Source organism: Spermophilus citellus, assembly GCF_964194105.1.
Source record: "Spermophilus citellus genome assembly, chromosome: X".
NCBI lineage: Eukaryota > Metazoa > Chordata > Mammalia > Rodentia > Sciuridae > Spermophilus > Spermophilus citellus.
In genome coordinates, this window is record NC_138190.1 from 10,472,985 (window position 1) to 10,486,841 (window position 13,857).

At 39.1% G+C, this 13,857-nt stretch overlaps 1 protein-coding gene across 2 annotated transcripts in view; it reads right to left on the reverse strand.

Annotated features, from left to right (window-relative positions):
* The window catches only part of PIR (pirin), a 105,180-nt gene that overhangs the window by 56,827 nt on the left and 34,496 nt on the right, over positions 1 to 13,857 (reverse strand). For both annotated transcript variants that reach the window (XM_081276567.1, XM_081276566.1), the window contains exon 5: positions 11,655 to 11,861. In XM_081276567.1, coding sequence (XP_081132693.1) covers positions 11,655 to 11,861 — 207 coding nt within the window. The remainder of the gene's footprint in view (positions 1 to 11,654; positions 11,862 to 13,857) is intronic.

Here is a 13,857-nt window from a genome sequence, read left to right on the forward strand (position 1 = left end):
TGGTACATTATTTAGAAGATAAATTTTAAGTTAATTTCTTTTGACTTGATTTATAAAGACAAGGAATTTTTGATCTGAACTTTATTTCATCTTAGACACTTGATGATAGGAGAAGTTTGCCTTCAAGCTTGGGATATTTTACTATTGACATAATTTTTATGCTGCTACTCGGGCTTCTCATATACCACTCAACATGGTTACAAATAATTTAGCAAAAAAAAAAAATAGAATAGGAAGTGAATGTGCAGGCTAGAATACAATGTCCTTTGCTGTAAATATAATGAAAATACTCTGTATTCACTTCAGATCCTTCTGGGGTACAACCAAGTCTAGAGAGCAGAAGTTAATTTTGGTGGGAGGAGGGCCACACCAACAAACTTCTCATCTTCCTCCCTGAGGGGACAGTCACCACAAAGTGTCAAATCTAATATATTAATAAAACATAACACTAGGGGATGTTAGGGGGAGCCTCCAGGCCCCTCCCTAATGTCCTGATGAGGAAACACTGCTAGATGCTCTCTGCCTTCCTCAGTAATCCCTGGGGGTAGAGAGCCGGGGAAGAAGGAGGTAAGATGGGGTTGATGAGGGTAATTCAAGGAACTGAGCATGCTCAGCTCAGTTCAGACCCAATCCTTCCAGGCTTTTTAATGTCTCTTTCTCTGTTTTTTGACCCTATAGCTCTTCCTGGACATGGTTAATGAAGTGGGGGGGGGGGGAGTATTAGAAAACCCAAAAGGCCTCAGATACAAGTCATGTGCTCTTACCCAGATTCAACTGGTAATAGAGATGATACTTGCTTCCCTATCTGGCCACCTTCTCAGTCTACCTCTTAGACCATTCTGAATTTGAGAGGGGTAGAAAGGAGTAGCAAATTTTGGTTGTCTCCTCAACCTCAATTCCCCACAATTGACTTTTACCAAATTCTAGGCCCTCTACAATGTACTGGTCTGCTTCAGTGCATCTGGCTGACAGAGTATCAGTTAAAACCTATGAAAACATTTCATGACAGTCACCAGGAACTCTTGCTCAAAACTTCTGTTGGACTGATAAGTAACAGATGGCCTCAAATCAGTATCTCAGCCAAGTCTCAGTAGTTAGTCAGAGACACTCAAAGTCTCCCAAGGCAGACAAAGACGTAGGTGACTATGGACTTCTGACAAGGACAGCTGCCACAGCCAAAGTGGAGGCTGCTTGGAAACAGAATCTGGTCAGGACTCAACTGGCAGAAACAGTAACTGGTGTGTGTGTGGCAGGGGAGGGAAGGGCGGGCAGTGTACAAGAAAACTGGTGGAGAAAAAGGAGAAACGAACAAAAATCAATGCTAACGGAATCAAGTTGGAGTAGAAAAGTTTCTGGGTTGTTTTTCTTACTCCTTTTAATAGTTCAGCTCTCCCTCTCTTGTGGACCACTTATTTGTAATTACAGAATAACAGAAGAGCTGGGGATATAGCTCAGTTGATAGAGTACTTGCCTAGCATGTGCAAGGCCCTGGGTTCAATCCCCAGCACCACCAAAACAAACAAACAAACAAACAAATAACAGAAGAAGATGGGATGACAAAGCCAGAATTACTTTTAGAACCTAGAGATACAACAAAAACTAACGCAAGGCAAGTGTTTGAAGGGGGTAGGAAAGATGATCCTTGGTTTGAACTTCAAAATCACTTCCTTTAAAAGGAAGCATTTAAATATCTCCAACTAGAATATTACTCAACCATAAGTAAGAATAAAATTATGGCATTTGCCAATAAATGGATGAAAATGGAGACTATTGTGTTAAAATTAGCCAGACCCCCAAAAAAAACAAAGGCCAAATGTTCTCTCTGATACGTGGATGCTAAAATACAATAAGGAGGGGAGAAAAGAAGTTCATTGGATAAGTCAAAGGGAATGAAGGGAAGAAAGGGGGATGGGAATGAGAAAGACAGTAGAATGAATGAGACATAACTTTCCTATGTCCATATATGAACACATGACCAGTGTAACTCCACATCATGTCCAACCACAAGAATGGGAAGTTATTTTCCATGTATGTATGATATGTCAAAATACATTCTACTATCATGTATAACCAAAAAGAATAAAAAAATTCAAATGAATAAATAAATGTCTCTAATTGGTATTTATAGTTGGTCCAGGAAAAGAACTATGAATATGATGGTTTCCTTCCATGTTGTTAAAAATGATTATATGAAAGCAAAGAGAACAAGGAGGTTTTTAACATTTCCAGAAAAAGAGTCAAATTATTATTATTTCTCAATTAGCAAGGCCAAGTTGGACATTGATGTATTCATGTTCTAAGCCAAATATAACAACTATATTCTCCACAGTAAAAGACTCTGATAGTAACATGAGACTGTCAACATACTTTATATACAGAGATACGAAAAATCGTGCTGTATATATGTATAATAAGAATTGTAATGCAAAAAAAACAAAGTACATATATGAAGACATGAATTGGCATGAACATACTTTATATACAAAGATATGAAAAATTGTGCTCTATATGTGTAATAAGAATTGTAATGCATCCCCCTGTCATGTATTTAAAAAATAAAATCAATTAAAAAAAAGAATAAACATTTATTTTTGAAAGCCTTCTTAGAGCATTTCTTTAATCTTCATATAGGGCTGATCCTTCTAATCTATCTTCCCATTAACCCACCACAATTACTATTCTGGGGGCTCACCATAATATACTCATGTTACCAGTTGATGTGTCTGTCTTTTTAATTGTGACCTTCCAGCTCCTTGAATTTTTCCATCATTTTTCCCCATACCGTCACAGGTCTTGCCTACTATTGGCCCTCAGTACATGTGCGCTGAACTCAACTGAACTAATGTCATAACTTCCCAGGATGCCCTCCAGGAAATCCTTCCAATCTCCCCATGGCTGATATGGAAGTCCTTCTGGTAATGGTAGGTTCTTTCAGTTTACTCATCTCCTTTTACTAAACCAAGCAAATAAAAAACAACCCCTGGATCTGTAATGGATGATAAAAAGGATTCCCTGTGATTTTCAGATCACACCATGCTCCTCTTTTAACAGAGTAGTTACTTCAATGATTTTGAGCCCACTTGAGTTGAAACTTTGAAATATTTGGCTATCCTGGAGTGCCTATACCTGTTCTGTAGAATTCTTTTTAAAAAATAGACTAATTGGGGCTGGAGTTGTGGCTCAGTGGTAGAGCACTTGCTTAGCATGCGTGAGGCCCTGGGTTCGATTCTCAGCACTGCATATAAATAAATGAATAAAATAAAGGTCCAGCAACATCTGAAATATATAAAAAATAGATTTATTAAGGTATAATTTATATACCATAAACTTTAAATGCTTCAAGTAATCAGAACTATATCTGACACTAAATTTGCTTATCATATTCAGTGTAAGTTTGGTCAAACTATTCAAAAGCTACATGCTCCCAAGGATTTGTCCTTTGGTCAAAATAAAGTCTTATGTTTATAATTATTAACAACAGAGCTTTATATATATGCTGATACCAGTTTTTAAAATACATCAATCTCAACTTTTTAATACAATATGCTAGAGTCATCTACAGAAAGTTCATCTACAGAAAGTTCTTTGACACTATCCTATATTTTTTGCTATGGTTAGAAAAAATATGATGTGCTCCTGAGGAAAGACTTATTATATCCTAAAAGGAGTGATTACAACAATATGCTAAAATGTCCACTCACCTTTTTTTGAAGGTGACATCTTGGTTTTTTTATAGTTTTCATTATGCTCTTAGTGTAATTTTCCCAGCAAATTTATAATCCTGATCACTAAGGCCAAGGATGTATAAATAGAACAGAATGTAACTTCTGGATTAAAAATGTACCTATCCATTCTTCATTTACTGGCAGAAGAGGGCTTGTTGACACCATTGGAATGTACTTCCTAGGTGACTGGGTCAACAGGGACATCTTGAAGGAATAAGAACATCTGGCACCCTTTGTGCACACCAAGAATGGTATTTCTGGGGTGAGTGGGCTGCCCTGGGCAAGAGCAACCTTTTGTACAGCTGATTTGAGCAGATCTTGACCATTGTTTATTTGAACATTCCTAACTGCAAATGAAGTGCCAACTATGGCTGCCTACCACAGCACAAGTTCTTTGAAGTTGCTGGGTGCATTTCTTTGGTGTTCTCTTATTTACTGAGCAAGACTAACAACCTAATTGTGCCCATTCTCAATGTTGAATCAAAACCAAGTTTTGCCCTTGTCTGTGGAATGATGCTGATCATATGCTCGGGCCACCTGGCCTGTTTTGGATAGGGACCATACAATAAACTGTTCCAAGAAATTTGAGATGCGATAGGACTACCTGAACCTCAAGCCCTGCTGTTTAAAATCTTCAAAGAGAGGGATGCAGGAACATGCAAACCATTATCAAACAATCTCTGCTCTCTCTATTTTCTTTCTTTCTCTCCCTCCATCCATACAAGCAGATTGAATTCTCCCTCCTCTGGACTATAATGGAATTTTTACATACTGTTATTTTAGGGTTTCCCATGTCATATTATAGTTCTGATGCTTGCTAGCTTCTCTCCCCACCCTCAGCTATGAGCTTTTTTGAGGACTGTGGTTGTATCTTATTCACATCATGTTTCCAACGTGCATGAAGTGGGTGCTTAATGTCTGAATGAACAGAGATCCCAGATAAATGGGACAAGTATACAAAATGAGAAGTGCCAGTCCAAAAATGTCATCAGTTATGAATGAACATAGGATACTGGTGTGGATCAAGAGGGAAGTCAACATGCTGATGAGCTGGGCAGCTGGGTTGGACCTTGATGAGCACCAGCAAGCAGATAAAAATGGTGAAACCCTCAACTCCATTTTCCCATAGTACTTTGCAATATTCTTTCTCTCAAATGCTATTTTGCTCCTTCCCCTAAACCGAAGGGAGACCAGGAAGCTCTCTGCCTCACATTCATAGTTCCTTTCCTTTGTCCTCCCCATCTGGTCATTACAATATACTTATTTAAAGTCTCAAAAGGGAAATTCTGCCAGAATTCATTATGGTGATTGTGAATTGTTTAGGTGGAACTTTATTTTTTCAGCATTTTTTGTAGCATGTAATTAAAATGGACCTAAGAAAAATCGCTTCAAATAAAAGCCAATGGAAAATGAAATTATCAGAAAGAAACATAAAATTGCATCTTGGATTCCTGAAGTGATCGAATCATATTAGATCTATAAACACTGCCTCAAAGAGACAAATGGACATTCATTTTTATGTGTCCACTTAATGTTTAGCATTGACTATTATATTATTAACTCTTTTGTTGGTTTTCTTTCTTTCTCTCTCTCTCTTTTTTTTTTTTTTTTTTTTTTGGTAGTACAGGGGATTAAACTCAGGGGCACTTAAACACTGAGCCAATTCCCCGGCTTTATTTTGTATTTTATTTAGAAACAGAGTCTCATTGAGTTGCTTAAGACCTTAGCTTTGAACCTGACATCCTCCTGCCTCAGACTTCGGAGCTGCCTTGTATCTGTTTTCTTTTTCTTTTTTTAATTTTTTTATTAGTTGCTCAAAACATTACAATGATCTTGACATATCATACATTTGATTCAAATGGGGTATGAATTCTTATTTTTCCATGTGTATAGATTACAGTGTCACATTGGTTTTACAGCCACGTTTATACATACAGCCATACTAGTGTCTATTGTATTCTATTGTATCTGTTTTCTTATGCTGAAAAACCTTGATTCCTAAAAACACTAACAAATTTATTCATTTGTTTTATCTCATAACATACATAAAACTGTTACCAAATTAGAATACCAACACCAACAATAAAACCACACACTGAAGTTTAAAAATTTTGTGCCATTCTTTGAGTCTTTAGAACCTAACCCACCAAAAATGTACAGCCAGAGAACTATGTTTAAGAACCCTGAAAATAAATGTTTTCTCTGTGTGATTATATTGCTGAAATCTTTACACTAACTGTAGGTTTTTCATTTGTTTCTGATTTTAAGATTTAGGGTTTTAGGGCCAGGGTTGTGGCTCAGTGGCAGAGCACTTGCCTAGTACATGTGAGGCACTGGGTTCAATCCTCAGCACCACATAAAAATAAACAAATAAAATAAAGGCATGCTGTCCATCTACAACTACAAAAAAATATATATTTTTAAAGATTTGGGTTTTTTTTCCTTTTCTGTTTGATATTTTAAATATGTAAACATTTCCATTTTTTATTTAATTGATTTAATTTTTTTTAAATACACAACAGCGAAATGCATTACAATTCTTATTACACATACAGAGCACAATTTTTCATATCTTTGTATATAAAGTATGTTCATGTCAATTCATGTCTTTATACATGCATGTACTTTGGGGTTTTTTTGCATTACAATTCTTAATACACATATATACCACAATTTTTCATCTCTGTTTTTTCAAAATTAAAAATGAAAAGACATACAGAGAGTGGCCTTGAGTTTATACATGTACCCCCACTTGGACCCCAAAGGGAAGCTTTGTTAGAGATCTACAGATCTATACTCACAGATCTGCTATTCAATCACAGAGTATTCTGATTTATACATAAAATAAAGCATCAAAAAGCCACTGGAAGGGAGGGTTCCTTTCTGAGTTAGCATGGTTTTCCGTTTGCTTGCTCTCTGAGACAGCTGGAGCCCATTCTCTCAAGTGCCTTCTGTCACAAACCCGCAGTCTCACTCAACCTCTACCATTAGGAGAATATCTGTCAATAGTTTTCAAGCTAGACCTATGAACTTGTTGGAATACTTTAAAGGCAAAAAAGGGGGGGGGGGCATGTGCCTGTGCTACCTGTTTTGAAAATGTAATCATTTTTTTTTTTAATGCTACTTTGCAAAAATGTCCTCCTCCCGAGCTTGGGAAGGAAAGGACAGATTTCACCAAGGGAACAGAAATAAGCTCAAGTAGGAAGAAAATGGATGGGGCTTCATTGAAAATGCCCTGAAATAGAGAAATAGGTAGAATTCAAAATGATCTGAGCGCCAGACGAGGTGGTGCACGCCTGTAATCCCAGCGGCTCGGGAGGCTGAGGCAGGAGGATCGTGAGTTCAAAGCCAGTCTCAGCAACAGTGAGGCCCTAAACAACTCAGTGAGACCCTGTCTCTAAATAAAATACAAAATAGGGCTGGGGATATGGCTCAGTGGTTGAGTGTCCCTGAGTTCAATCCCCAGTACCAAAAAAAGAAAGATTTGAGAAAATTCCATGAGATGTTTAGCAAAATCCTTTAAACACTGAATTTTTAAAAATTTAGTTACATACAATTCAGGAAGACACAGTCTGCCAACAGAAAGAAGATTCTTTATAGACCACATAAACATGTCCTAGCACTTTGGAAAGGAAGTAAAAATAGAACCCACTTACACAGAATTTACTCTGTGCCAAACACAGAGTATTTATTCTAACTATTTTACACGTATTTATTAATATAATCCTCCCAAAAGCCCTTTGAACTAAGTCACTATAGTCCTCTCCATTTAACAGATTAGAAAACTGAGGCTCAGAAAGCTTAAGTGAGTTCTTCAAAGCAAGTAAGTGGCAGAGCTGGCCTTGAACCCAAGCCATCTGGCTCCCAGATTGCCTTTCTCTGACCCTGGTGGGTGGGGCTGAGGCCTCCTGGAGGCTTGCTTCTGACATAACTAATGGAATTTAGAGCAGCAGGAGGCAAGTCAGAGGCATTTGTTGGGAAAAGAATTGTGTTCCACAGAGAGCTGGCAAGGAATATAGCTGATTGGCCGGCTGATAAGAATGGAATGGGGTTTGGAGAACTGCTTATTCTCATGAAATAAACATGTGATTGTGACCTTCCAGAAGTGACAGAAACTATTCAAACTATGCCATTTTTATCTTTTCTCCCCTCTCAGCCTTCACATTAGACTGGGCTGTCCTGGCAGAATCTTGCTCAAAACTGGCTATGCCTTTCCAAAGCCAAATCAATGCTTAGACACATACAACCTGGGAAACAAAGATACATCCTGCCTTGGAAATATCAAAAAAACAGTTTTGTTGTGAGTTAAGGTTATGGCATCTTACACAAAAGCTCCTCACCTTTTCTGTGGATGCAGGAACTTAAGTCCAGAAAGATTAAATATGATTTGCCAAAAGCCACAGAACCAGACCATTTAACAGCTTCCATAGGAGCCTAGTCAAACTTCCTCAAGAAGGGCGAACTCCTATCCTGGATGCCGTGCCTCTTATACATACTACAAATGGTAGTTAGCAGCCCACAGGATTAGTACCACCTAGGAGCCTGTTAGAAATACAGAATCACAGCCAGGCATGGTGGTGCATGCCTATAATCCCAGAGACTCGGGAGGTTGAGGCAGGAAGATCATGAGTTCAAAGCCAGCCTTAGCAACTGCAAGGCACTAAGCAGTTCAGTGAGACCCTGTCTCTAAATAAAATATAAAAAGGGCTGGGGGTGTGTTTCAGTGATTAAGCACCCCTGAGTTCAATTCCTGGTACCAAAAAAAAAAAAAAAAGATAGCATCTCAGCCCCCCACTGCAGACCTGCTATATCAGAATCTGCATTTTATCAAGATTTCCAGGCAATCCATATAAATATTAAAGTCAGAGAAGTACTGCAATGATAACTAAGTCTATGTCATCTATTTTCAAGATATTTTAGTTGCAGGAAGGGTAGTTATTATTGATTCTATATGTTACACATGCAGCACTCTCTTGTAAGGTATAGTCTCTGTCTCACCTTGTAATTTAACTTGAAATTATCTTCCTGATGCAAAAAAATATTCAGTGTGTTTTTATAGTAGATCTAGACCTTTTAACACCAAGTTATTCCTTGGTGAGCAGACATTAAGGCTTCAAATGTACAAAATTATGTCTCTTATCAGACCCACAGAGAAGTGACCAATATCCCTCAGTGACTCACACTGGTGTCCTTTCTTCAAAGCAGGTTAATTATCTTTCCCAAACTGCAGCAAATCATGTTAGTATAGATGGCAAATATAAATTTCAGCCCAGTTCCTGCCTGGGTTAACAAAGGTTACCAGAATAATAACACCTACTACTTACATGGTGCTTAAAATGTGTTCAGCACTATTCTGAGAGCTTATTGTATAAAAAGTCACTTAATCCTCACAGAAACCCTATTTTATGGATGAGAAAAGTGAGACACAGAGAAATTAAGTGGCTTGCTCAAGACTGCACAGCTAGTTCATGGTAGGTATTCTAACTCACCATCTCTAGAGTCCACACAGGTAAGTAGTGACCTGTGCTGCTTTTAGAAATCAAAATTTAATGCTACTCATGGTTCAAAGAGGCTCTTAATATTAAAATGCTCTCAAATCAAAGAGAATATAATTCACTTTGGAGATTTTACTTGAGAAAAAAGGAACAATAGAGGCTAGCAGCTACCAAAACATTATTTGAAAAAGTTAAGAAATGGGACTGGGGATATAGCTTAGTTGGTAGAGTGCTTGCCTCCCATGCACAAGGCCCTGGGTTCAATCCCCAGCACCACACACACACACAAAAAGTTAAAACATTACCTCTGGTCTCTAATTCCTGGTTGCAATTGTAACACCGCATGTCTCCTGCTTGGAAATGCTTTAAAATGTCCTGCCTATAATTGGAACCAGCTTCAACCTTAAAATTGCCTTGTGTTTTCTATAAATGAAAAACATTTGTAAACTCTAAGGATTCATGATATTGCTGGCTTTGCTTATCTGTTAAACCACTGGTCCAAGTTCTCTTTTTAGCTGCAGACAGCTCAAATCTTTTTCTAAATGAAATCTTACAGATAATTCCAATACACGCAACCAGACAGTCTTGTGCTTTGGCTGAAGGGGAGGGGGAACTACCTGCCTTCCACCATCCACTCCCTGAAAGTTATGTCCCTAGAGTCCCAAAAACACAATGAAAAAATCACATGGGACAGAGGGAACAGTTTCACAACTGCATTAACAAAGCTCCCCTTAGACCTCTCTGTCTGACACTATACCCAGTGATGTCCTTTGGCCTAACTCCAGGAAGGCCTCACAGGATGCTAACTCTCCTCTGCAGACTGAAAGAGAGGAAAGTGTTCACAAATAGCGGAAAAGGGCACTGTTCAATGCTGGGCAAAAGAGAAACGGGTCATAGAAACACAAAGAAAGGTCATTTCCAACTGAGGCAAAGTAAGCAATAGGCTTTCCAGCAGGTGGAGAAAAGTCAGCTATGCTTAACAGAGAGAACTTGGAATTTTTTTTTCTTCAATTACTTATGTGTACACTGGAAACAAAAAGCAAAATAATACATGCATCTAGACATGGGATAGGTTAAAAAACTGTGGTTATAAAAAAAAAAAAACTGTGGTTATAATACAGAAGAAAGAAAAACTGGTAAATCCCAACCTATAATCATAACCAGTCTGTTAACCATGTAATACATCCTATTGAGTGGTAAGTTAGCAGTCACTGCCAAGGCATTATCCTCATTGGTACACATAAAAAGTTAAAATTAAAATACTAATAAGTGAGTATTTAAAATAGTTTTAAGTGCTGGTGGTCCGTTGGAAGAATGACAAAGTAGTTCCCAAGATCTTCATGTTCTCGTGGCCAGGTACCAGACCCTTCACAGATCCCCTCAGATCACTTTTGATCATTTCTGGGACCCCCTCTAGCCCCAAAGTTAATGGCCATAACCAATGACAAGTGGATGTGGGGGAATGAATGCCTAGCTTCCTTGCCTGGGGCGGGTACGGATAACACTGAATCAGACCCATCTTCCACCATCCCTATCAGGATCAGGTTAAAGCCTCCCTCTTTAGGACTTTGCCTGAGATGGTACCCTTGCTTGACTTCCTCCCCAACTTTGTTCTGCTTCCTTTTACTACTCCCAGGAGCACCTTCCTTAAAATCACTTGCCCAGGAGTCTGCATCTCAGGATCTGCCTCTGAGAAACCCCACCTGAGAAAGCATGCTACCCAGCTCACCGTTACCTCCTATTGGCTGGTGTGAGGAATCAGCCTCCCCAGCAAGCGGTTCCAGTGTGTAAGAGCAATGTTTGCCACACTTCTTTCCTCCCATAAACATGTCCATAATGTTTACCATCAATTGATTCGATGTGACAAAAGGTGGGGCCCTAAACCTAAACAGTATAAAGTCTCAGCTATACACAGGGCATGTTGTGTATGGGTTAAATAAAGGGTCAAATTAACTCTTAAAAACCACCTCTGTATACTGCAGTAGTGTGCTTCCCTTACTTACTAAGTTGGTCATAAATAATCTACATAAATCTTTATGGAGCAGAGTGGGTCCTGTTCTTTGTTCTCTTGTTTGTTTCTTAAGGGCAGCAATCTTGTAGTACCAATGAGCTTTAATTCAAAGCATTAAATAGATACTACAAGTGAAAGGGATTAGGATAAATCTGCACACATATTAAGACATACCTTGAAAATCGCTTTTTGACCAAATTCTTACATGGATATGTACCCTTGTAATTTTCTTAACTGTATGAGTTTGCACACAGCAAAAAAAAATTGGGGTTCCCTTAGGTTGTACTTATTCTGATACCTCTGAAGCAAGATCATCCCGTGAGACACAAACTATAATAAACCTAGTGAAAGCCAACAATGGGGCCAGCCCTATGTTATCTCATGCCTCATATTTCACAGACATACAATAACAATATGGCTTACCTTTATTCCCAGGGCTTCTCCAGAAATGACAGCAATTGTCACACCATCCTTACTGGGCTTGGGGATCTCTTCACTTTTCAATTCCTGGTACTGTGGCTCCACCATCTTCTCTGAGCTTCTCAAATTAACCCACAGTTGCAGACCATGGGCTGGCTCCTCAGAGCAAGGCATCTCAGCATGCAGAATGCCCCGGCCGGCAGTCATCCACTGCAAACATCAAACCAACAGGAAAGATAAGGTAGCCCAGCCCCTAACACATCTGCATGTGGGACAATTACAACATCATCTCTAAGTGATGTATCTGACAGATGCTGCTCTCACAGTCCTTGGGCAATATGAGAAACAACAAACATCAATGAAAATTGCTAGAGCCCTTTCCAATTTTCCAAATGCTTGCCATGCTGCTTCATTTGAAATCGAAGCATCAGAAATGGAATTCCTGCACATGGAAGAATCCTCTCCAGGATATCCCTGAGTGTTAGGTTGAGCTCCAAGATGGAGAGTTGCAGGCAGATAATATATTGGGGAGCGCTCTTGGGAGATACAACTTAAATGAAGAAAGCAGTATTGGGCAGGGGGAGAAGCCAACCAGCAATGCAGTTACAATACAGGGCTGAACCAATCTGAGAGGGAACTCTGGAGTAGAGAAAAACCTTTAGGAATGTCCCAAGTTGGGGCAACGTGGCCAACTTTGGGAAAGGAGAGATGGAGCAGTAAGCCATCAGCAACCAGTATGCCCAGCACCTGGAAGATATATGTGTGGGTCTAAATACACATGTGGTGTTACCTTGTTTTTGTTTTTGTTTTTTGTTTGTTTTTTTTTTTTTGGTCTGTGTGTATATATGTGACTGCACGACCAATATGTGCTCGGGTTGTGGTTTAGCAGTGGAATGCTTGCCTAGCATATGTGAGGCACTGGGTTTGATTCCTCAGCACCATATAAAAAAAAAATAAAATAGAGGTATTATGTCCATCTACAACTAAAAAAAAAAAAGTACATATTAGGGGCCAGCTCCAGAAACTAACCTTGGAACTTGGGAGTGACGGGATGGAGCCCAGCCTTAGGGGTACATTTCCTGCTTGTCTTAGCTTGGGTTATGCCACAGAAGAACCTGAAACAAGGGCCTAACTTCAGATAGTTTATTTGGAAAGTGATGCAAAAGCACAAGTACAGGTGATAGACAGGGCAGAAAGCCACAGAGGGGTATTAGTGAGCAGAGTATTTGGACACTTGGGACTCAATATCACTGGGGAGTACATGTTAGAATTACTGCATGGAGGAGAAGGGAATCTAGGACATTTTTAAAACTTTTTTTTCTTTTTTAGTTTTCAATGGACCTTTATTTATTTATATGCAGTGCTGATAATCGAACCTAGAGCCTCGCAAGGCAAGCGCTCTACCACAGAGCCACAATCCCAGCCCAATCTAGGACATTTTGATTTCCATTTGCATCCCTCCATATTCTTGGCACATCAAGGCTGCTGGTATATGAGCTGGAGAAAGCCCTCCAGAAGAGTAGCAGCACTGGAGATGCTGTGCTGTGTACACACCTAAGAACTGTCACCACCTGAACTCAGAGGTGGGCCAAGAAGCTATGAGGCAATATCATCCTCCATCCAGCCCTTATGGGAAGAAAAAAATCCTTAAATAAATCACTGCATAAAATCACTCTTGACTTCACAATTGCACTCAGCACTGTGCCAAGGTTCTATGAGAGCATATGATGTGGTGGTGCAGTTCAAAATAGCTTACCAGAAGGTGAAACTTTTAGGCAGAGTAAGGATTGACTAAGGGAAGGGGGAGAGAAAGAGGGCTCCAAAAGGTAACAGTAGCATATGATAAAGGCTTTGAGGCAAGAATCAGCATTATTAGTTCAAGGACCAAGAAAACCAGTCATATGTTAGAGATTTCTTTCCTTCATTAAGTTTAAATAGATTTCTCTCTATCGTCCATTTAACAAGGCTGATTAAATCTGAGATCCAAAATTTTTTTGTCTGACAATAGCTATTGGTGTTCCTCAAAGACATCCTCCCAATTTAAAGCATTTTCCTGTTCCATCAACAGTTCATCTCTCCATAGTTTCAATGCTCTGTTAACCTTTTCACATAACCTAGGTTAGTAATACTTTTCTTAAAATGGCCCACCCATTGGATTTTACAAGGGGAGAAAAAGCTTCTCTTGCCTCACTATTTGCTAGCTCTG